Source organism: Otolemur garnettii, unplaced genomic scaffold, assembly GCF_000181295.1.
Source record: "Otolemur garnettii isolate 467f Iridium unplaced genomic scaffold, OtoGar3 scaffold00025, whole genome shotgun sequence".
In the NCBI taxonomy this organism is placed as follows: domain Eukaryota; kingdom Metazoa; phylum Chordata; class Mammalia; order Primates; family Galagidae; genus Otolemur; species Otolemur garnettii.
Window position 1 is genome coordinate 13,428,358 of NW_003852420.1, and position 25,186 is coordinate 13,453,543.

Consider the following 25,186-nt stretch of genomic DNA (forward strand, 5'->3'; position numbering starts at 1 on the left):
ATAGCGCGTGGGGTACTGTTTAGAAGACCCACTTAATTAATTCTGTTGAGGAATATACTTGAGTTTGTCTTTCCTGTTTGATTAGGACCCAGATTTTATAAAGCTACATGGTAATTTATAGATTTTGACTGGTAGAGGTGCAAATGACTTCTGTCTGGCAGAAAAGATAACTCCAAAGGTATGGGTTTTATTGCCTTGTAGAACATTAACCAGATTTATATCTAACCTGAAAATTTTATTCTCACATTCCTTTTTCAAGGCCTGTAAATACCCATTTACTCTTGGGACTCGCTCTTCCCTCCCGCTGGCTCTCTCATTAATGTGCTCATTCTGTATTTGAATGTGTTGTGTTTGTCACCCCTGTGTCCTAGCAGCACTCATCCCTGCCCTGGGATTGCCAGCTCTGGCGCCCACACGCCCCATGAGCTCGTGGGGGTGTGGCCCGTATTTTGTCAATGCCGTAGCCTCAGAATTTTGCACAGGGCCAGGTTACCAGAAGGAGCTTGAGAAATAGTTATTGGCTGAATAAGTGATTTTGAACTTATCTCTTCACCTCTCTGAACCTCCATTTTCTTGTCTGCGAAATGCCATCCTAGCACCCATCTGCAAAGGGTGCAAATAGGTGCTGCGATGATTCTACTTCCAGGAAATAAAGGATTCCAGTGCCAGGGGGCCTGTCTGGACACATAGTGGGCTTACCCTGGGGCTGGATCCCTGGCTTAGGACGTGAAATTCTAGCGTTGGGGAGCTTGTGGGTGTTGGGGAGGACTCTGTGTTATAGGCGGAGTGACACATTGTGGGGCCAGTGCAGGCAAAGGAGGCTCTACCTGGTACGTGGTGGGACCAGAAGACCAGCCTGCCCAGAGTCCAGTTGGGGAGGAGAGGATCTTGAAAACCAGGGTGAGGTGTTGTAGTCCCCAAAGTTGATGAGGGGGGCGGGGGGAGTGCCTTGATACAATTATCTCAGTCAGACCTACCATTGCAGAGCTGCTCTGATAACCTGGCCTTGAGGCTGTGAGCAAGTGTGTGGGTGTGAATGTGTCTGTGGATGTGAATGTGTGTGAGTTTACATGTGTGTGCTCAGAGTTCCCCAACTTTTTGGGCACCAGTTTCATGGAAGACAATTTTTCCACGGGCCCCAGGGGGTGGGGTGGGGGCGGGATGGTTTCAGGATGATTCTAGCACGTTGCATTTATTGTGCACTTTATTTCTATTATTATTCCATTGTCACATATAGTGAAATAATCATACAAATCACCATGATGAGGAGTCAGTGGGAGCCACGAGCCCCTTGGAAGCGCAGTTTACAGTAGGCTTGGAGCTCCCGTGAAAGTCGAATGCCACTGCTGATGAACAGGAGGCGGAGCCAGGTGGGGATGTGCGTGGTGGGGAGCGGCTGTAAATACAGAGGAAGCTTCGCTCACCTGCTGCTGCTCGCTGCCTGCTGTGCCGTGCTGGTCTGCAATGGCCTGGGGACTGGGGAGCACAGTGTGTGCTGACTGCTGTCAGAGTCTCAAATCTCTTCTCTCATCTCACCCTCACTCGAGCCCCAGGAGGTGAAGACCACTACTACCCCCATTTCACGGGTAAGAAAATGGAGGCTCAGAGGTGACTAGTTTGTCCAAGGTCCCAGGGCAAGGGCTCTGTGGTGCAGCTGCCTCTGATACCTTGCGTGGGGGGAGGAGGGAGAGTGACTAAGGGTGTCCCAGGAGATGATGTGATGACAGATAATGGCTTATCCTTGTAGCTGTCCTTGTTCTCCGAGCCTAGTTTGGCATATTTTCTTTCACCGTTTCATGTGCTATTTTGGTCACTGGGATGCTATCTTTCAAATTAACTCAACAACACTCCCTGGGCCCCTTACCTGGGCTGGGTTCAGGGACCAAAGACAAGGCATTGACACCATCTTTAAGAAACTGTCAAATTGGGGCAGGCATCAAAGGTTGGGCAGCAGGGGGAAGGGGCGCCAGTCTTTTTAAAAAGTTAAGATGTCACTCATGCAGGGATGTGCACACACGTTACAGGAACAGCTCCAGGAGTTTTTACGCATGTAAAGCCTTGGGTGACCACTGCTTGGGGGAGACATAGGACATTTGCTCCCCCGGTCCCTTCCTAGCCCTCCCTCCAAGGAAGCAGCTCTTTTGACCTCTGCTGCCAAGGTCTTGCCTGTTTTTGTACATCTGAGACGCGTGTCTTTTTAAAAAACATCTTCAATGTCATAATCCTGTATTCAGAAAACAAAACAAGCCCCTGGTCAGGTGCAGCGCTATGGTAAATAGAGGATGCTGGGGACCCTGGCAGTGGCAGGGCTGAGGTCCAGGGAGGTGACCATGGAGCAATATGCTTACTCTGTGTTTCCATTTATTAAATGGGGGATAATCATAGTACCTACCTTATAGGTTTGTTGAGGACAAAGTGATTTGATATTACATAAGTGAATATTTGTACAGAGTTTAGGAACGTCTGATACATAATCTGTGCTTATGTAAAAGCTGAATAAATAAAATGTCAAATCTTGGCTATTGAAATATCCTAGAAGACACAGGAGCTTTTACACATGGGCCAGGTGAAGATTCTCTTGATTATCACATAAAATGGGCAAGAGCTTCAGCAGAAGGCAGGGACCTGGGGGCTGGTCCTCATGGAGGGTCTTGATCCTTTTCCTTTGCATCACAAGGAACCTGGAGGAGGTGCCCAATAAATGCCAAAGGCTTGACTGACTTCCTGGCGGGCAGAAAAAGGGCCACTTAGCTCCCATCAACTTTCATTTTGCCTGCCAACGTCCAGCCCTGGAGATTTGAGCCATGGAGAAGCAAGGCCCGGGTGCTACGTAAAATACCTCCCCCAAGTCTCCTTGCCCGGACATGCAATCCATCATCCTCCACCTTCCCAGAAAAAGAAAGGCATCTCCCCACCCTGGAAATGCCTGGATTCATGCCTTGGGTGTTGAAGGCCTGGATTCATGCCTTGAACTCCCCATTCCTGCAAGCACTGCACATATTTCATGGGTTGGGCCCCGGTGCAGGTGGCAAGCTGAACTCAGGCTGAGGGCCAGGAACCTACTGAGCTCTCTGTCACAGCCAAGGTCCTGGCTTGTGAAGCAGGTGACTTGAGTCCCCAGGAGACTCTCTGGCTCAGATGCTCCCTCACCACATGGACCAGGCCAAGGATGCAGGGATGATCCCTAAGGGGCCTGTGGATCTGAGTTCAAGTCTCAGCTTGACTAAAGATTCATTCAGTGTAACACTGGCCACATCACATGTACTTATGGAGCCTCATCTTTCCTTCTCTGCAAAGTGGGCACAACCACAGCTATCTGATAGTTAGGAGAATTAAATGAGGCAATTAAAGCACAGCATGGTAGGGAAAAGGCAGACTCCCTGGCCTCAAACCCTGGCTCTGCCGGGGGACATAGGGGACTTCTGTGCACCTCGGTTTCCTCATCTGTAAGACACAGAGAATAACAGTTCCTCTGCTATATGGTGGCTGGGAAGATTAAACGAGTCCATAACTTGCCACAGCTTTTAATTAGCTATTATTGTGCTTCATTTTACAATTGGTGCTCAACATGTGCTGTCACTCAGGGGCTCAGCATCAAGTGCTGAAGTCAGACGGATGGGTTTGAGACTCAGTGACATCCACATTAGTTGTGTGATGCTGTGCAAGTTATAACCCCTCTCTGTGCCTGGATAGAAGGGGGTTAATAACATCACTGACCTCATTGAATTGTAAGATTTAAAGCAATAAATGTGAAATGCTGACACACCCGGTATTACTATAGTATTAATACATTAACTTTATTACACAATGATCACCAATATCATTGATAATCTAATTGAAGGAAGGTAAGCAAACTAGTATTTATTGAACACCTACCATAAACCAGTGCTTTGCTTGAGTCACCCCGCAAGGTTATTACAGGCCAAGCACTAGATCCCCGCATATGATGGAGGAGGAAAGGGAAGCTTCAGGAGGAGCCAGATGTGTAAGACCCCAGGGGTGCTGAGTGGCCACCACACCCAGCTGTGCAGGATTAGGGCAGGAAGGAAAGACCAGCCCTCAGTGTGGGCCTGCCCAGGCCAAGCATGGCCTCGGTGCCCATTACCTCCTTTTATCCCCATAGGGACCCTCAAGGGTGGATGAGGGGCCCAGACCTCAGAGAAGTGAGTTGTCCAAATTCCCACAGCTACAAAGTAGTGGAGACAGGATCCCACTCAGTTGTCTGTCTGGATCTTTGTCCCATCCTCACACCAACCTCTTGTGAGTCAGGGAGAACAGAAATTCTATGTCTATGAAACCTAAGTGGGGGAGACCACAAGCTGCAGGTTACTTCTAGGCCTTGGGTCTCATTCAATCCTCCTGCCAGCTCCCAGGGACAGGTAGACACTAGCCCCTGTGGAGGCCCCAGGACACGCCGCTCACAAAAGACAAGGACGCTCAACACCTGAAGGAGTTGTTATTACCCAGAAATCTTTATTACAAAAATATTTTGCAAGCCAAAAAGTTTAAGTTGCAACTATATACAAAATGGGGCCTGTTTCCTTCCCAGCAGTCTTAAAATAAACTTCTGAAACCACGTTCTTTCTGCAGGGTTGGTTCAACCTCTTCCTTTCCCTGGGCTTCCATACACAAGGTATCTGGAATCTCCAGGTTGCCAGGCTGAAGCTAAAGCTATGTATCTTCCGTGGCCTCATTCCCTTATTTTCACCTCCGAGAATTAAAATTAAATTAAATTAAAATGGCACCAAGAAAACATTCTTTTAAAATTCTGTGTGTGTGTGTCTTTGTGTGCGTGCACTTGTGTGTATTGTCTCTGAGCAGAAGGGAGGGACACGAAGGTTTAGACGCCAATCTTTTGGAATTTGGAAACAGCCTGAGCCAGGTGGCCACAACCACTGTGGCTCCCAGATGCCAGAAGGGCTCTGGCTCATGCAGCAGAAGCCGTCCACATGGTCTGTTGGCTCAGCTAATTCCTGGATGCCATCATGGAAAACACCAAGTCTCTGTCAAGCTGGGTATGTGCTGAGCTCCAAAGTGCTACCGGAAAGGGCAGGATGGCTCGGCATGTTACTTTCATAGCCTAAGCCAGGAATCCCCGTAGCATCCCGTGACCAGGGGGCCATGAGCATTGGCATCTCAACCCTAAGAGCTGTACGTGAAGACTGAATAAACAGGCCTTGCAACATCTGTTTCTCTTGGGCCTAGCCAAGTCCTCACACCCCACTGGAAGGGTGGAGGTCAAAGGGTAACTGGGTCACAGCCTCTGCCCAACCTCTCAGGATAGGGGGACGGACGGTGGATCAGCCCTGGCTTCACTGCTGTGCTATCCTCCTGCCTGTCTTTGATTCTTTCTAGTTTGATTCCGATAGGGTTTGAGAGCAGAAATGGAAGATTCCTCCTTCTAGGATCTGGAATGGGGCGGTCACTAAGGAGCAGAACCAATGGCAAGGCTCAGTGGCTGGGCTTAGGGTCCCTTTCCTCTGCATGTCCCTAAAGTGCTTGTGAGAAGTGGTGGGGAGGGTTGTCATCTTTACTCTCCCCACTTTACAGATGCGCAGACTGAGGCATTAGGTCTTGACAAGACTGTACTGTCAAGAGGCGGCCTAGAGCAGCCCTGGGCAGGCTGGACTTACCACAGTGGGGTCACAGAAGGCAGCAGAACCAGCCACGCAGCTCAGCAGAGAACGTGGCCATGATAGTCCCAACTCGAGGGCTAAGTGTCTCCGGAGAACAGCCAAAAGGATCCTTCTTGCTCATTCTCGGGGGTCTGGGACTTGGAGGATCTCAGCTTCTGCTGAAAGAAAATCCCTCCAGGACAACAAACCTCTAGACCTCAGACTTCACAAGACCCAACCAGGTACTTCAACACATAACAGAGAGCCAAGATAACGCTGCTGTTGTTTTAAGAAAAGAACAAAACAAAAACACCACAGGTCAAGTTTTCTAACACCTCGGTTTCAAGATTGCACATTTCACATTTCTCAATAATTTACAGGCGTCCACAGCGAGATGTTGCTTAGTGCTAGCTGGAGGGAGCAAGCTCGGGTCTGAAAGGAGAGGCGGGTCCGGGTGGAATGTCACAGTCGAGCCCCAAGGGGTGTTGGAGGGGCCCAACGAAGAGGAGGGTGTTATCGCCAGGTCCTCTTGTGGGGGGTCTTCCTTGGAGGGTCCCCTCCTCTTCCAGGGCTGTGGCTCTCAGCCCAGAGATAGGGGAGGCTAGGACCATTGGCAGCAACCTCACCAAGTCATGGGATGTAGGTTCCAGTTTTTTTTTTCCAGCTTCTCTGTGGAGGGGCAGTTTGATCCAAAGGGAAAATTTCCCCCAAAGGCCCCAGTTGGGTAGTAATAGAAATGGTGGTGGTGGGAGATGGGATTTTCTCCTCCTCACCCTGGAAGATCAGGCTTTGGAGCATCAAGGAGGCAGTCAAGGGTCTCCAAGACTCACATGTTGATGGATAGAGGCACAGGAGTCCTTGGACCCCAGGCGGCTCTGCCCAATTCCCAGGTCGGTTCCTGGCTGGTTTGGCAAAATCAGCCTCCAGATGTGTGGTAATGAGAGGGCCAAGGCTGCCCTGGAAGTGCTGGCGAGCCGCCCTCACCCTGGTCCCAGGGCCAGTGCAGCCCCGGCCCTCTGGGAACTGGGCTGGCTGTCCATATCACTGCTGCTCCACGTGGGACAACAAAGCTCACAGGGGTGGGCCCTAGAGCCGGCTGCGGTCTCATTCACTTCCTCTGGACCTGGACGCTGGCATATTCCGAGACGGACGGCTCAGGCTTGGGGGCTGGCTGCTTGGGGGTCCGGTTGAGGTGGACCATGTCCAGGTCGGCATAGGTGAGGTTGTCCTCCGGTGCGGGTGGCGGGCTGGTCTGAATGCTGGCATATTCGGTGTGGTTGTTGGGCTCAGCGGCCCGCGGGGCAGGCTTTTTCCCCTTGGGCAGGTTCAGGTCTGCATAGGTGATGTCATTTGTGTCCTGGACCTAAGAGAGACAAAGAGAAGGTCATTCTGGGCCCCCCCCCCCAGCCTGCTCACCCAAACTGGATACGTCTGGGTGCTTCTGTCTCCTTGTGGCTTGTACTGGCCCAGTCCTAATCCAGGTCCCCTCTTCCTACCCCTTCCTGCCCACCTTCTCCCTCATGCCTGATGTGTCCTTCTGAACTGCACAGTGTGGTCACTGCACAGCTTCACTTTAGCATCCCTTCCTCCTGTTCCTGCCTCTTTCCAGCTGGAAACACCTGCAGGTCTCACCCTTTTCAGACGTCCACCCTTAGAGTGTCTGTCCCTTGTAACACATCCCAACCCACCCTGGAAATTTTAGCTGGAGCTTAGCTTCATCCCAAGACCCCACTCTGCCCCCCACTCCCTTCTGGCCCCAGGGCTCCTCCTCTGTCCCTCCTTGGCCCCTCATTCCCTAGCCACTGCCCACCACTGTGTCCATCTTTGGGCCTGAGATGCTGCTGCTATCCCTGTGGGTGGGGACATTCATTCGTTTACTAGTTTACTCAACAGGTATTTGTTAGGATGCAAATACCAGGGATGGCACAAGAAGAAGCTAGATCCACGTCAAATGAATTAATGAAGGAAAGAGTGGATGAAAACACCACCAGCCTCACTTGGGTAAAGCTGGGCAGCGGGAGATAGAGAATAGGGACTGTGTGAGAATGAAACTACCAGTTAGCAGGTAGTAAATGTTCCACAGTCAGAAGGCCTGGAATCTTGGCTCTGCCTTCTACAGCCGAGGGGCTTTGGGCAATTCACTTAGCTTCTCCAGGCCTCAGTTTCCTCATGTGGAAAGTGGGGATATTAACAGTATCTATTGCCAAGGTTGCTGAGAGGATCAAATGAGATTATCTAGGCTAAACACCCAGAACAGAGCCCGGCTCATAGCGAGCTTTTATGTTCAATAAATGCCAGCAATCATCAACCACTTAGCTAACTTGAATACCTCCCCGTGTGTTAATCTTATCACCTGCCACCGCTGCCTTAAAATTGCCCAACATGAATTATAAACTTTGCTCTCTCTGTGCTCAGCATCTGTATAGCAGAAGCAGAGTGGAGCTACCCCCAACCACCACCACTTCTAGTCGGTACATGAAAATGACGCTCATCTCAGCTCTCAGGGCCTCCATGCCTCACGTAATCACACGCATCACCTTGTTTAGGCCTTACCACAACCCTGCTTGGGAAGGATTATTTACTCCCTTTTATAGAGTGAAGAAACCAAGACCAAGGGAGGCTAAATACTTTGTCTGAAGTCACCCGGCAGGCAAAGAACCAAGGTCTGTTGGACTCTGAGGCTGCAGTCTTATGAAAGCTCCTCTGTTCTGAGCCCTGGGGATGCCACTTGCTTTTGTCCCGGAACCCATGTCCATAGGCTGTGACTCCTGCCTGGTGAGATCTGGCACCTGGCATGGGCAGTCCTAGGCACTGCTACTGACTCCCCAAGAGCTGGGTCATGACCATCCTGCCTATTGTCCAGGGCCTAGCTCACTGTGGATGCTTTTTAAGCCTCTCCTGAATGTGACCAATTCCTCTCACCATTCTCTTTCCCCTAGAAGATTCCAGAACAAAGTCCAGAGTTAAAATGACTGAGGAAAAGGCCTCCTTCTCCCATAATTCAAAATTGTTTTGTTTTTCCTAATTACAACCTGAGTGCATGCCCAGGGCTGCCAAGGAGGCCCCATGGGTCAGGAGAGCAGACCCACACATTTTGGCCTACAAATACTGTCACCAGCCCACCTCCTTCCATAGATTACATCTAAAACGATGACAACAGTCCTGGAAATGTCAAGGACAGGTGGCACTCCCTTGTTATGGGTTCACAGCAAGGCCTCTCTTGTTACAAGATGCTGAGGAGCCCTCTGACTCCAAGGTCTGACAGTGTCAGCTGGTGATGAGAGGGCCAGGTTTCTCAGCAACCATGTTGCCTGGAAAACTGCCCTAGCAATACCAACCCGAAGTCGCCAGATTGAGGGAGTGTGCCCTTGTGTGAGGCAATTAATGACCTGGGGTCTTTTCATCAGCAAAGGCAGGAGAGGCCCCAAAAGGGGGAGGTGGGAGAGGGCTAGGGACAGTGCTCCTGGTGCAGGCAGGGACTGGCCTGGGCAAGTGCACAGAGGGAGGAAGGGCTGATCCACACTGAGGGCGGCTGCCGCCTGGCTCCAGGGCCCCACTGACATAGGACGTGCTACAGATAGGGTCCACTGGAGTTGTGCAATGGGCAGCGCCGAGGCCAGAGGGGAAGTCAGGAATGTTAGGATCCTCCACACCCACCCCACCTCCCTGCAAGGAGTCTTAATTTAGATCTGGATCTGCAATTCCGCTTGATGCAAGAAAATCACACCACGGAGATTCCCAGGAAGGGCGTCTCACCAAGGACTGTACCTGGGTTATTTCTCTGGCATTCTTCTCGGGCTCATGCAACCTAAAAAGGAAAGAGACAGATAAAAATACCCTCCCTATCTCAAGCACTCATGCAAATTGATAAGAATAACATTTAGGCTCCACTTCCGACACGGGCAGAGGACATGGATGAACGGTTCGCGACAGAAATACAACTGCTTATCAAATGTTTGGACAAAGGGGTCAATCTCACGAAAAAGGAATTTTAAACAATGCACTATCTTATTTTTTTACCTTTACTGGCAAGGATCTTTAAAAATTGTAATATTTGGTGTTGGAGGAGGCAAGGTGAGACTATCTGGCACGTTCATGTGTTCCTGGTGGGAGAGACAAACCAGCTCAACCCTTCTGGGAAGCAGCTGGCAAAATCAAGAGCTTGGAAGGTGTCCTCATCTTTTGACTCATAATTGCGCTTCTTTTGGAGGAATTCAAACTACAGGAAAAGCTTTCAACATAAAGGCATTTATCACGGGTGGGATTGGGGAGGGCGGTTTTCATCGTAGGGCTCTGCCAATTGGGACTGGTTAAGGAAATTAGGATAAATCCACAGATAAAGATTTAAAAGGTTTATAAGACGGTATATTCTTTTAAAATTAGAAATGATTACATTAAGACGATAAGTGAAAAAGAGAAATTCTCTGTGGGATTTTCTCAATTATGAAAAATGTGTGGATAACACTGGAAGGAAACACAGCAAAATGCTAACCACGGTGGTCTTTGCACGGTATTTTTTTCTTCATTTCAGCTTCTCATATTCTCCAAGTGTTCTGTATTATAAAACATCTATGTTTTATCATTAGAAAAGAAGAAAAGAGAAAGACCAAGATGTCCTGGTAAAGCAAGGAAGTTGTTCACGCACTTGACTCTGTCCTTGGAAGCCAGGCTTGGCTCATTCAAGGGCAAGGTTAAGGTGAGGAGTAAACCTGAGCCACTGGTTCAGCAGGAGTTGTGTAAATTCTCATGTTGGCAACTCTGGGGACGTGAGCCTGGATAATGTCAGAAATGAGCAACGGGGCTTGGATTGCTCATTGGATTATTAATGGATTTGGCCTGAGTGCTTGGCTCAAACAGCAGTTCTAGGGCAATGGCAGGCCCCACGTGGCTACAGCAACAGCCCTCCAGGAGTGGAGACATGTCAGGTAGGGGAGATCACACAGATCCAGCCACACCCCACTGGCATCCAGCCCTTCTGGGGCTCCCCACTGGCTGTCTGGTTCAAGGCCAACTCATCACCATGCTCAGAGTCCCACGCGGTCTGGCATGATGACACCCTCCCCAGGCTCATTCACTCCCCTGCCCTCATCATGCACCCACTTATCCACCTGCCAAATATTTCAGGGCTCCACACCACATTTATACTTCAACAACAGCCATGAATGACTCTCTTGAACGCTTTTCCTCTTGGTTAACTTTTGCGTCTCTTTTAAGACTCAACTACGATGTTACCTCCTTGGGACATTTTCTCCAACCAGTGCTGGGCTGGCTGGGCTGCCCCAACATGGCAATCCCAACCCTGCCTGCATGTCTGCATGTCTGGGGCATACTGATGTCTGTCTGTCTGCCATGCTTCCTCACCATGTGGGCATAGGTGCCCAGAGAGTGAATGAACGCAGTCACGCGGCCCCCGGGGCTCTGCACACTCAGTCCTCCCTGCCTCTTCATCTGCTTCACTCCTCCTCTCCCAGATGCTATTTTAAATAGCCCTTTCCCAGAGAAACCTTCACCGAGCCCCAAACTCCATTCTCAAAACACCAAGTTCCTTTCTCTCCAAGTAGCATTTCAGACTGTAAATCGTTACCCATTTCTTCGTGTCTGCCTTTCTCCTGGCCTTTCCTATCTCAGGGAACAGCTCTGCCGTTGCTCACCCTGAGCTCAGGCCAGAAAAGTGGGAGTCATCCCTGAGCCTCCTCTCTCCTCTGTCACAACCTCATCTAACCCACTAGAAGGCTTGTCTGTTTCACCTCCAAAGTATCTATCAAACCCAGCCACTGCAATCTGTCCTCTCCACCATCCTGGCTCCCCAGATGCAGGAGGGAGCCTCCTCTCTGGTCTCCTGACCTCCATTCCTGCCCCGCTGCACCTCAGTCTCCACATTTAGAATGCATAAATGATGTCACATTACTTTGCTGCTCAGACCACTTAATCCCTTCTCATCACATGGTGAAATCCAGCTCCAGATCCCCGCTAGCAAGGCTCTCACGCTCTGCCCCTGACCGCTCTAGTCTCCATCCCTCTCCTGCCTTTGCTATTCTGGTCTCCAGGTTCTATGAACATGTCCATTTGCTGCTGCCTTGGGGTCTTGGCCCTGGCTGTTTCCTCCCTCTGGTCTATTCCTGCCCCAGGGATCTCCGTGGCTAGAGCTTCCTCATCCTCCTTCTAAATGTCACCTCCTCAGACGAGCCCTCCCTGATGGTCCCACCCCACCTCCCCACTCTGCTCACCCCTTACTCGCCTTTATTTCCTCAGCACCTGCATCACGCTGTTCATTAACCTTCCTGCTTGTTTAGCAACCTGCATCCCCAGTGGACCCTGTGAGGAGGAACTAGGCTGGTCTCACTCGCCGCTGAGGCCCCGACACCACTCCTGGGCAGGCACGTCACCAGCCGCCCATATATAGTTGCTGAATGAGTGAAGGAATGAATGAATCTCTCCTGCTGGTTCCTAAGTTGCGTGAGACCATGGCTGCGTCTTTTCTCTTCCCCTCAGCTGCCCCCCACTCAAAGCCTCACTCAGTCCAGATGAATAAATGAAAGAATCAGGGAAGCCCTAAATATTCCGAGAATAAATGCGGTGAATGTCTGACATGTGAACAAATGGCCGACAGAATGAACCCCAGTGCCCAATTAAGGGAGCAGAGACACATTTTTCTCTTGTCTGAGCTGGGGAAGATTACAGACAATGTTCTGCCTGTACATTCCTAACCCAGAGAGTTAGAAGGAGCCAATCCCTCCAGCGGCCCTGCAACCTGAACAGCCTTTGAGCTCAAAGCGGCAGCCTCCCCCCTCGCAGCCTCCCTGAGCTGCCCGGTGGTTACCCGCACCAACGTCCTCTGGAAAGCGTCTGATCCCAGCAAGCCAAAGCTGAAGCCGGCCGCTGCGTGGGAAACCACCATTGCCACTCACTAGCTGTTGCTTTGGTTTAGAGAGATGAAAGGGAGCAAGTGATCTCATGGCTCCCTTGGTAGGCTCACACTGGAAAAATAAAAAACAGGCAGAAAACGGTTGGCTTCTCTGGGGAAGAAGAAATAGGTAGCAAGAAGCACTTGCTGTGAGCAGTGGGGACGAGCACCAGCCAGAGAAATCGGAGCTGGGGTCGTCATTCCCGAATTTACTAGCTGTGGGACCTGGGGCACTTCCCTGAGCCTCGGTTTCTCCCACCACAGGAGAGGGACAATAATATGATAACCTCCCAGCACAGAGGTTCTCAAAGTGTGGCTTTAACAATAGCAGCATCAGCGCCACCTGAGAACTTGTTAAAAATACAAATTCCGAAGGAGAGACACAGGGGGTGGGGCCTATGGGGCCTAGTAATCCCTTAACAAGCCCTCCGGGGAATCTGCTGCACACTCCAGTTTGAGAACCACCGTTCTGTAAAGAAGAGAGAGTAAATAAACTGCAGGGATTTTGCCGTAGTTAAAATCACAAATGGGCTGACATATGCAAAGGCACAGAGGGTGCCAGGAGTACAGTAAGTGCTCAATAAACGGTGGCTCCTGCTGTCATTATTATTACTGACAACATTCTTCTCTTTGGAACTCATTGTCTAATTGGGCAGTCAGGAGAAGTGTTAAAAAAAAAATGACAGCAACAAAAACAGGACAAAAAAGAGAAAGAGAGAGCCTTCTGGATTTGGGGCTATGTAGCCACTGAAAGGAAGCATTTCAGGGATTCAGTGAAGGAAGAAATTGGGGAATGCTGTTGCAGTCTGGGGTGGGATTTATTCATTCATTCTTTTGTTCATTCCACAAACATTTACTGAGCACCTAATCTAGACACAGTGCCAAGTTCAGCAGCTACTAGCAGTGAACATGAGGGACACAGTCCCTGCCCTGCCCTAAGAGGGGTGGTTTCTAAAATGGGACAGGTGCAGAGACACCTTGGACATGCTGGTGTCAATGCAGGGGCAACAGAAGGCTCACAAGAAGCCCCCGACCCTGAGGTGATGCCCTTGTTGGGCTCACAGGCAGGGCACGGGGTGCCCAGGAGAACAGTGCCCACTCTAGCTACCATGTCGTGCAATTTCAGGGAGTGCAATTCTCACATGTCCTGGGTGGCAAGTGAACAGGGCTGGGGAGAGGCCAGTGCTTGAGGGCGAGGAGGAAGGAGATGACGGCCCAGAGATTGGGAGGAGGGAAAGGAGCACAGTGTGGCTGACCTGCCACATGCAAGGACAGGGGTGGCCAGAAGTGAAACTGTGATCCAAATAGAGGCATCTGGACTTTATCTTGAGGGCCCCAAGGAGCCATGGAAAGCTTTTTGGCAAGGGATAAAAATGAATTTTACCCTTGGAAGAGTTTGCTAGGTGTGGGAGTGTGATGGGCATGGGCATGACTACAGGAAAACACATCTCCCTGGGAGGCAGTGAAGAACCTCATCCTGCAGGGGACGTGGCTCTGTGTGTGCAGGGGAGGAGGGGGCTGGGAGGCTAGGCAGGGCTTAGAGCAGACTGATGGACAGAAGGGGGGTGCCCGATGCCTCCCAGAGCCCCCTTGGGCAGGAGAGATGCTCCTGCTATGTGCAACCACTTTGCATCATATTTATAACATCACTATACCCATCACTTGTGCACCCCGGCTCAGGACACAGCACTGCATTGCCCCCAACCTTGAGATCATCCTTGACTTTAAATCTAATCCATCTGCAAGTCCTCTTGGCTCTACCTTCAAAAGACATCCAGAATCTGAATATCTCTCAGTCCACTCCACCACCTGGGCCCAGGCTACCATCCTCTCCCGCTTAGACAGCTGCAATAGTCTCCATACAGGCCTCTCCGCCTCCACCATCACCTCCTATTGCCTGGGCTCCACACGTAGCCAGGGTGACACTTATAAACAAAAGTCAGATTACGTATATACTGTGGCTCATCATCCCAGTGCAGGCAAAAGCCTGAGTCCTTTTTTTTGAGACAGAGTCTCACTATGTTCCCTGGGTAGAGTCCCATGGTGTCACAGCTCACAGCAACCTGTAATTCTTGGGCTTAAGTGATTCTCTTGCCTCAGCCTCCCACGTAGCTGGGACTACAGGTGCCTACCACAATGCCCAGCTATTTTGTTTGTTGCAGTTATCATATGCAGGCCCAGGTCAGGTTCGAACCTGCCTGCCTTGGTGTATGTGGCTGGCACCCTAACCTCTAAGCTACAGGCGCCAAGCCAGCCTGAGTCCTTCTAATAGCCACAGGCCCCAGACCACTGGCCCCACTCCAGATTCCCAGCCCCTGCTCTGCAATTCTGAAATCCAGAGAGGTCTAAAAGAGGTCAAGAGAGAGACATAACCCATTTGGTGGCAAAACCTGACCTGAACCACCACGAAGCTACTTACAGTTTTATCTATTCATCACCCTTAGCATGGATGCCCACCTGTTTCACGCAGGTACATTTACATGGCAGTCTGGGGTACTACCTCCTGCTCTGCTGGGGATGAAGATCAGAGCTCTTCCTGAAAGCTGAAAAAGCCTTTTTGCTAAAAGATTCGTGACATACCTGGCTGCCTGGGCTTTTGTGAAGGGACCAAGGATCTGTATTTCCCTGACCTTTCTCTTGCCCTTCCCTCCTTCTGTCTGGCCCTGAGCACAAGGCCTCTTCTGTTCCTTGGTGCACATCCTACCCCAGGGCCTTTGCACTGCCTGCTCTCTTGCCCAGTATGCTCCTCCCCTCACAGCCCCTAGCCTCAGGTCCCTGCTCATACATACCTCCTCTTTAGGGGCGGCCCCTTCCTCTGCCTGTCAGAACCACCCCCTGCCATTCCCCTCCTTCCCCTTGCTATGTAGGAGATGTCACCACCTGACATCCATGTGACGTTATGGATTGTTCCCTGCTTGTTGGCTGCTTCCCTCACTGGTGCCTGAGTCCCATGAAGGCCTGGGCTGATCTTGCTCACTGCTGTACCACCAGCTGACCCAGAGCGGAGCTGGCACACAGTAGGAGCTCAGCAACTTACCACTGTAAACACGGATCAACAAACTAACATACCGGCTGAGACGTAATGTCACTGCTGCCCTGACCAGATGTGAGCTTCGGAAGGTACAGACTCTGTCCTACTCACTCGGCTCTCCCTGGGCCATGCCAGACTGAGGTAATCACAAATATTTACTAAACAAAGGAAACGGCAAAGTATACAACTTGGATCTGGGGAGCACGCATCTGAGGCGTGGACAGGATGTCTGTGAGCACAGACCACGAGGGACTAGATAAGGGCTTCGCTGTCTGCATACAGCAGGCAAGAAATCAGTGCCTCTGTGTGCCGAGACCCCCTCCTCTGGGACAGTGATTAAAAACAGACCTGGCCTGAGATGGCTTCAAAAGAAATAGAAACACTGACTGGCGCAGGAGTGAGGGTCAGTGGGCGTGGATTACATACATGCTGCAGTATTGGAGTGGGGGTTGTCAAACAGCCCAATAATAACTACCAGAGAGTTCTGGGTCAGTGATACACTTACCTTGTAGAAGAAGTGGAACCCTTGGCTGAAAGAGAAAACAAACAAAAGCCAGTCATTTAAGTATAAACATAGTTTTCTTATGTAACTTATTTGGGGGCAAAAGTTTGCCTGCAGGGATGGGGGAGCAATTACTGAAATCAAATCCTGGGAACCACAGGAAACCCCCACACCCATGCAGTGGGGTGGTCCACTCTCTCCCATGGAGGAAGCCTAAGAGGGGTAGGCCAGGCCTTCTTGCTTTCTGACTTCTGGGAATAACCAAGATCCAAAAGCAGCCTTCAGCCTGGGAGGGGCCCACTGCCCTGTCTCTGCCTGGGCCTCACCTCCATTCAACCACAAACCTCAGTGGAGTTCCTCCAGCACACCCAGGTCCAGTCTGGGACCTGTACTGCTACAAAACAGACTCTAATAGGGGTGTGAGTCGGGTGTCACCTATGAACCCCAGGTCTGCCACTAAATCATTTACTGTGTGACCATAGGTGGGTCACTTGCTCTCTCTGAGCTTTTGTAACTTCCAGGATTGGGCTAAGCAACCATTTACCTATGTGTCAACACTTTCAAAAAAGGCTCTTGGGGGGAAAGAGTGTTGGTCTGCTTCAGAGGTTTTAAACCAGTGATACCGGGCAACCCACAGAGACGCCTCCAGGGTTCAGCAGCCACTGACTCCCATTTTGCTTTGAAGTTGTAATTAAAAAGCAACGCCAGCCATGCCAGCCGTAATGGGCAGGAGGCTGCCGAGGCGCAAGGATTCTCACTGTCAGGTTAATGCTCAATGTCTGGGCAGGCACTGGGTCTTCGGGTGGGCTGGGGCCAGCCAGGATGCTGCAGCTCTGTGTGTGACATCTGAGTAGAGGCTGACAAGGGTATAGAGCAAGGGTCCTCAAGCTTTTTAAACAGGGGGCCGGTTCACTGTCCCTCAGACTGTTGGAGGGCCAGACTGCGTGCCCCAGGACAAGTCAGCTGCTAAGCAGGACAGGCAGCAGCAGCAAAAACACCCGGCGGGCAGGATAAATGTCCTCAGTGTGCCACATGTCACCCGCGGGCTGTAGTTTGAGGATGCTTGGTTTAGAGTGTGGGACATAAGTTGCCTCTGGGATCCAGGGACAGGACCCCTATTGCCTTCAATTTATACCAAAGGGATTTTGGTGTGAGCTTGGCTCACACAGCTGCTAAGTGTGGAGCTAAAATTGGGACACTGCACTGTATGTCCTGAGAGGTAGAAGACAGGAGGACCCCTCCAGGGCCCAGGGAGGAAAAAAGGGTGTCTGATTAGGGTAGAGGGAGGTGGTGTGCAGAGTGGCCCTGGATGTGCTGTCTGGATTTGAGTATACCACATACTGGCTGTCAGACCCTGAGCAAGCTTTATAACTTTTATTTTTTTTAAATTTTGGCCGGGGCTGGGTTTGGGACCCATATGGGGGTCGGTGCATATGGGACCGGTGCCCTACCCTTTTGAGCCACAGGTGCCACCCAGCTTTATAACATTTTCAAGCCTCAGTCTCCTCATCTGTAAAATAGGGTCAGTAATATCCCCCATGAACCCTGTAGTGAGGACTGACTGTTACTACAGGTAAATCCCTGTGAGTAGAGCCTGGCATGCTGGAATTGCTGAGTGAGTGCTAGCTGTCCCTGTCACTGGAGCCTGTGCTTGCACAGAGACCTGCCACTCAGGCTGGGGGTGGGGGGCGGGCCCTCACAAGCATGGGCCGCTCTCGGAAACTCACTCCTCCCTCTGTAGCACCTAAGCCCACAGTAGTGAGCGCATGTGTGCCAGCAGCCTGGCATGGCACCCGAAGCTGAGCCTCAGAAAGGATGGCTGGGAGCTCACTAATGGCCACCATGAATGCTCCACCCCACAAGCTGGCTTGTCACCCTTGGGGAACAAGGGATCTGACTCCCTACCCAAGGAGGGGTCCTTCCTGCAGAGGGCTCTTTAAGTACTTTAGGGAAACCATCAGGTAGATCTCCCAGTGACACATTCTCTAGCCCTCCCGGATGGCAGCTAGGGCCAGCAACTCCCAGCAGAGTCCTTGCAGCCAGCCTGGGATGGAGGGAAACTTGGGGGCAGAGGTGGAGGCAGCACAGAAGGATGTGTGGCTGATGCGTGACATGCCTGTCTAAGCTCAGCGGGGCATGTGGCTGTATTAGGACAGGTCGGGAGAGGACTTTGCAGGCTGTGGCTCATAGCGGCTCACAAGCAGCACTTTTAATAGAAAACAGAATAGAGTGTGATGAAAAGGAAAATACCAGAGCTTCAATTTTATACATAAATGTAGGCATGTGTGTGTGTGTGTGTGTGTGATGGGTTGAAACATGAAATGTATTTCTATCTCTTATAGTAAAAAAGGTTTCAGAAATACCAGCCTAAAATTATCTCCTCCAAGAGCAGGAAAGGGAATATATATTTACTGAGGGTCTAGAATGTTATCAGACCTGCTATTTCACGTGAGCTTATTTGGGTCTCACATCTATTCTCCGAGATGGGTGCTGCTAAACCCATTTTATAGATGAGGAACTGAGGCCCATGGAAGCCAAACTAATTGTTTAGAGTATATATCATGGGTCCAGAACCCTGGTTTGTTTGACTTCAAAGTCAGAATCCTCGCCGCAGCACCCACCACCCTGCCTGGTGCACACAGAGACACACACGATGTGCATACCAAGGAGGGGATGTCCGCCCTGGGTTTGAAAAGTGTTATGCTGGGCAGTCAAAGGTTACGCACACCTTGCCCCTGCGAGGGGGACTTTCCAGAGAGGTAGCTCATGTTTCTGAGCTCGCACACAATACCAACCACAGAAGCTGTACTCCTTGGAGGGAGATTGTGTTACCACCTCCTTTCCCTCCAGCCTCCCGTCCAGGGCTGGGCATACAACCTGGGTGTGTAAGAGGGAGCTGAAGCTTCCGGGTGGCTCCTGGGGAAGACAGTTTCTTCCCCGAGACAGGTGAGCAGAGTCCCCAGCCTCCTTCTTGCCACCCTGGCAGCTCCTTGCTTCCCCTCTGAGTACTGGCCCCATGTCCTCATGGGGCAGCAATGACTATCTTAGAACCACAGAGACAGGCCAAGCAGTGACCCAGCAGACTCAAACGTGGTAAAGCTGCTGCCCCAGCCCCAGCACTGCTACCCCTGCTCTTCTTGCTACTGGAAGTCACTGAGGTCCTTATGGTTTAAGCTGTTGTAGGCCTAGGCTCCTAGTGGCCTCTCCCCCTGAGCAGGACAGTCAAGAGGTAAATGGTTAGGGAGAAGGAAGGGAAGGTGCTCACCTTTATTTTGTCTGATCCGGAAGAGGTAGAGGGCTGCAATCGCCAGAGCCACCAGCAAGGCACACACGATGCTCACCACGAGATAGATGCTCCAGTCTTTCCTGGCAGGCACGTCTGGAGACCACAGGGAACAGTGACTTCACGTGTGCAGAGTAAGAACAAAGAAAACCAAAGCCCTCCGCTCCTTTCCACCACTGAGCAGGCATCATTAACTGAGAACATCTGGCTGGGCCCCTCAGAGGGCTGGAGCCACATGGGCACGTTCATAGGTCTGCGCACCCTTGCCCCTGATGGCCGTCCGTGAGCAGCACAAAAGCCACCCTGAGGTGCCAGGAGGGAAAATACTTGCTGCTGACAGCCACAGAGGCTGCTGGATGTGAGCAGAAATCTCTTTTCTGAGCAAGAGAAACTTGGTACTTCTCATCTGGCGTGAACCACAAAATGGCTACAAGGGCAGCAAAGATCCATCGGAAACTCTGAATAAGCAACTGGGTGTGCTTATTGGGATGCAGATAGGGGTGGGACAAGAAGCGACAGTGAGGAGTGGTGGACATGCTGGCTGGACGCCAGGCTCTGGGGTTGACCTCAGGGGTTGACCTCTGGTCTGTGCCCTGGACCCAGGCTATGCACGCTGAGCTTCGGAGCCAGCTTAGGAGCTCTGAACCAGAATGCTTACAAATGGAGGCAGAGACACAGGCGGGGGCCTGGACTACAGCACAGTGTCAGTCAGGGGCATCAGCACGGGTTCACATCAGTGCCCCTAAGTAGGTGTGTGACCTGGGACATGTCAGTTAAACCTCCCTGACACCCTGGCTTCCTCTTCTTTTATTGGGGCCAACAGTAATATCCACCTCATTAAATAGCTCTGAGGATTACCTAACTCACTGAACCACCAACTAACTAGCCATCTACCAACTAACTGGCCAGCTCATGTTTCCATCCTCTTGGAAACTATGTACTGAGTGTCTCCGTGTGCCAGGCCCTGAAGAGATGATGCTGAACAAGGCAGTCATGGCACAACCAGCTGAGACTGAGAGCTGAGGGGTCAAAAGCTCATCTCTGAAACAATGCCATGAACAGGCAGAGGCCCAGAGAGGGGCACTAACGTACCCAAAGTCACACAGCAAGCCAATGACAGAGCCAGACTACAAGTCCACATATCCTGTCCCTGATGCAGTGTACCTGAGAAATATCCACACTGATGGAGTAAAGGCCCCTTAGACACAGCCCAAAGGCTTCTTTAGAGTCTCCCCAAGGGGGCATAAAGGGAAGAAATGCCCTCTGTCCAAACCCACTCAAGGGTTTCTACTTACATACAAAGTACCAGCCACATTGAGGACAGGTGATGAAAAATTCAATGGCAGCACTGCCATGCCAACTAGGGGCTGCCATTTCAAAAAAGCAGAGATGCCCCAGACCCAGGATGCCCCATTGAAGGGGGCTGAGTGAATGATACCTGGACATCATCGGGCTCTCTCAGGAGAGAGGCAGTGTTACTCAGTATGTGATTATGTAAATGAGTGTGCGCTTTGGTCTAGAAATGCTCCTTGGGAAATGGTGCCCCAGAAACACGTGCATGTGGGGTGAAATACTTACAAAGATGTCAATTACAATATTTCTGTAGTTGTTCCTTGAGATAGGGTAGAGTGTGGTGGCATGGTCATTGCTCACTTCAACCTTGAACTCTTGGGCTCAAAGTGATCCCACTGCCTCAGCCTCCTGAGTAGCTGGGAATAGGGGCATGCGCCACCATGCCGACTAATTTTAAAAAATTTTGGTAGAGGCAGAATTTTGCTATGTTTCCCAGGCTAGTCTCAAATTCCTTGTTTTATGCGATTCCCCCATCTTGGCCTCCCAAAGTGCTGCGATTACAGCCATGAGCCACCATTCCGGCCCGCATCGCAGCACTGTCTGCACCTGAGACAAGCTGTCAACACCCTGACTGCCCCACCCCCACTCCCAGTGGGGCAGACTCCCAATGGCATGCCAGAAAGAGTGGGGAAGAGAGGTGGGCTGACTAGGAACAGGGGTGTAACGACTGTCAGGTAAAGAAGGCAAAAGGTGGGACATGGTGAACAGGTGATCTCCCTCCCGCCCTTCTTTCCTCACGTAATATATATTCACATCGAAAGGTACACCAACATGTGCACCAGACTCCTACCAGTGGTAAATGGTAGATTATGGGATTTCAAGGAATTGAGCTGACTTTAAAATTCTGCTTTATGTTTACAGACTTCTAGATTATTCTATAATAAGCACACAGACTTCTTTTAACATTAAAAAAAAAAGGACAAAATTGAGATAACATTTAAAAAGATCTGGGTCGGCTACAGTGGAGGCCTCACCAGTGGTGGCATCTGGGCCCTGCTCCTTCGGGTGGGGAGAGAACACCACGGTATGGTTTCTGTTGACCGGTGGCTGTCCGTCATGCTCCACCTGGCAGGTGAGCACCACAGCGTCCCTGTGGGCAGAGGAGTTCACCAGGAGCCAGCTGGTGCAGCTGTAGGTCCCATCCTTGTTCTTTACGGGGGTCAAGGCTGTTTCTGTTCGGGACACATTTCCATTTTCCAACCAGGTCAGCAGTAGTTTCTCTGGGTAGAACCTCTCCACCTGGCAGGTGACGTTCACCTGGTTCCCCGCCATCGTGGGCTGCTGGGTAACCTCCAAGGTAGGCGGAACTGAAACAGCACAGGGCAGAAGCTCTGACCTCATGACTCAGGCCAGGGCACAAAGGATGGGCTGAATAACTTAGCTTCCCCAACCAGGGCAAGGGTGTCACCAGACAGTGATAGGCATGCAGTAGGTGCTTAAACATTGAGGGCACTCTTTGGATATGAGTGAAAGTACTAAGTTCAATGCCAGGCACACAGTGGGTGTTTAATGAGAGGTAGCACCTTTCAGGGGAATAATGACTGAAATCAACAAGCACCATCCCTGGGGTACAGTCAGAATCTAATAACTGCAGCAAAACAGGTGAAACTGCCAAGCACATGGGGCGTGGCTCCCAGCAGGTGCTCAGTTAACTACAGATGCTATTAGTGAAATAAACTACCAGGCAAGGTGCTTGGCACATGGTGGGTGTTCACCTGGCAGGTGCCATCAGAATGAGAGAATGAGAGTGGCACACATAGGCACAAGGTAGGTAAACGGAACAGTTAGGAATTAGATTCCAGGCAGTTTAAGCCCTGGGGCAAAAGCTGGGGGGAGGAGGAGGCTCCATGGCTAGGGCTGGGCTTGGGCTGGGTGTGGGCTCCTCTACCTCGGATGGTGTCAGACAAGTTGGCAGTCCCACGGAGAGGGATCCCCTGCAAGGTGATGTGGGCCACCTCACAGATGACCTGAGAGTGGACGTCTCCGGGGTCCAGCGCCACCCTGGCTGTGCTGTGTACACTGTAGGAGGCCTTTTCTCTTGTGGGGTCCACGGTGGTCTGGACGTTTGAGAGCTCGTTCCCATTTTTAAACCACTTCAGGGTGATGTTTCGGGGGGAGAAGCCATGGGATTCACAGGTGAAGGTCACCGTCTGCTCAGCTGTGGCCCTTGCCGGAGGACCCAATACCATAGGGACAGAGGGTTTGGCTAAAAAGGAGCATTTATAAACAGAAGATGTGATTGCAATGACCATCACTAATGATAGGCATGTGACCCTGTCAAGGACCTTCACAGACATTATTTTTTAATCCTGTGATAACCCTGGGAGGTGGCTTCCCTATCTTCACTTGACAGAACAGGACACAAAGTCTCCGAAAGGTGAGAGACCAGCCTGAGGTCAGATAGCGAGTAGGGGGCAGGGCCCAGCATGAATTCTCTCTGCACAGGGTGATTCCACGACCCCCACCCCCATCTCAGCACAAGGACAAAATTGCTGATTGGTCTCTTGGTATTAACTGTTCCTAGCCGGCCTCCCCTACACCTTGCCAACCCCAGAGAGACTGTTTATAGAAGTCAATGCAGGGAACAGATGACAATGTGGCACTACCCTGAGAGCTGGCACCAGGCTGAACAGCCCACAAAAGGGGTGGCCTGGCACATCCAGCTCCTCATCTGTGAAATGGGACAGCAGCATTTCTCCAGCCCTGGGTGCAGGAAAGGTTCAATGAGGCAATGAAAACAGTTTTGCTTTGGATCAAACAGAGAAGATGCTTCACAAGTGTAACCACAGATCTACCTTTAACCCAGACTTTACACATATCCAGAGCTCTCCCATAAGGTAGTTATGAATTTAGTCCCTATTTTTCATTCTTTCCACAAATATTCCAGGAAGATATAATCTGTGTCAAGTCCTAAATTTGAAAGGGAGAGGGCAGAGGGATAATTTTCTAAATCTGCAGTTTTCTTGGGTCAGTTTCAGTTGGAAAACAAAGACTACTCACTGCAGAGAAAGCCAAAGGTGTTTAATTTCTTAACTGTTAATTAATAACAAGAGACCCACCCAGACCCAAGAAACATAAGCAGGCAGAGGCACATCCTGGGTACATTAGAACTGGGCAGGTTCTCCCCATGGATGGGGCCTGAGTCTCCAAATTGTTGATTATTCCCTGTACCTAACTCAGGAAGTGAATATCACACATATTTGCATTTGTGGACATTAACTGGCTCCCTAACACTCATCAACATTTAGAGGGCACAGTAAGGAGGGTGTCACTTGAAGAAGTCACCTCATCAAAACAAGCAGCCCAGATGTCCCTAAAGGGACAGGAAGCTGTAATTAGCCCCCATTATTGAGGGCTCCTCAGCCTGACACTACCTGCCCTCTGTGCCCTCAGCTCTGGGATCCCCCATCCCTGGGAGGGGTCCTCAGTGAGTCCCTTTATAGGATGAGGCTCAGAGAGGAACTAGATGACCAAGGGCCCAAAGTGGATAAAATCCCCACCCTGGTAAGGTGAGTGAGGGCGAGTGGACACACAGAGCCTGGCATGCAGTAGGTGCTTAATAAACAACACCCACCACTGTTATCGTGAGGTCTGGGCACCACTGGTCCTGAAACTACACATTTATTCTTTAGGGAGCAGAACATAGCAGAGGAGAAACACCAGGAAAAGTCTCAAATCCTGACCCCCTGCAGCGCCATGAAAACCCAAAGGGTGACAGGAGCAGAAACTACCCAGTGACCAGTTTCTCCTCTTCTCTTGAACAACTCTCAGGAAACAGGTTTGGTAAATGGGGTTCAAAACACAGACAAGATTCCCGGTGCCTCCCTCCAGCTGGAAATATTTGGGAAGGGAACTGAGAACAGGGTCCTCAGTGACATCTTGGTGTGTCAAGGCAGCAGGAGTTCTGGGGCTGAATCCTGAGGATGTGCTGGGATTTCAGAGCCTGTGTAGACACAGGCATGTCTAAGATGGGAAGGTCCCCAGCACTGAGGCTGGGTCTGAGTAGGACTTTAGTCCGGGCTATCCTCCTGAGAGCATGGCTAGGCCTGTAACCTCCAAAGAGTGACAGCACAGGCTGCTCTGAAGTCCCCAAACCCAAAAATGCTGTTCTTTCACCTGACACCACAGAGAAACACCTTTTTTAGGAACAGGGGTACCCAACTTACCCTCTGTGACTCAGGGCCTCTTTGCCCTGTGTGTTACAATCTTTGGATTATTAAGAACTTCAGGTGACCAGGCCCTGCCAGACCAATTAAATTGGCATTCCTAGGTAGAACTGGGTTTACCAAAGGTTCCTAGGTAACCCTACAGAGCAGTGGCAGGTGAGAGCCCCCACTCCATCCCATTTGCTCTGAGGCCTAGAGGGGAAGGGCCCTACTCTGTCTATGGCCCTGGCACATGCACTGCACATGGTCTGAGTCCTGCACTGAGCACTTTGTACATTTGACTCCTTTAGTTCCTGCCCCTGCTCTGTGGGGCTGATGTTGTCACCCACAAG

At 50.9% G+C, this 25,186-nt stretch overlaps 1 protein-coding gene across 2 annotated transcripts in view; it reads right to left on the minus strand.

The window, feature by feature from the left end:
• Nucleotides 1-4,453: 4,453 nt before the first annotated feature.
• SIRPA (signal regulatory protein alpha) overlaps nucleotides 4,454-25,186 on the minus strand; it is a 43,954-nt gene continuing 23,221 nt past the window's right edge. The window contains exons 4-9 of one of the 2 annotated variants that reach the window (XM_012804178.2): nucleotides 22,577-22,894; nucleotides 21,663-21,995; nucleotides 19,318-19,431; nucleotides 16,056-16,080; nucleotides 9,372-9,423; nucleotides 4,454-6,978 (exon numbers count right to left, since the gene is read on the minus strand). In XM_012804178.2, coding sequence (XP_012659632.1) covers nucleotides 6,724-6,978; nucleotides 9,372-9,423; nucleotides 16,056-16,080; nucleotides 19,318-19,431; nucleotides 21,663-21,995; nucleotides 22,577-22,894 — 1,097 coding nt within the window. In that variant the 3' untranslated portion in view covers nucleotides 4,454-6,723. The remainder of the gene's footprint in view (nucleotides 6,979-9,371; nucleotides 9,424-16,055; nucleotides 16,081-19,317; nucleotides 19,432-21,662; nucleotides 21,996-22,576; nucleotides 22,895-25,186) is intronic. The other variant, XM_023512188.1, reaches the window with a different exon arrangement.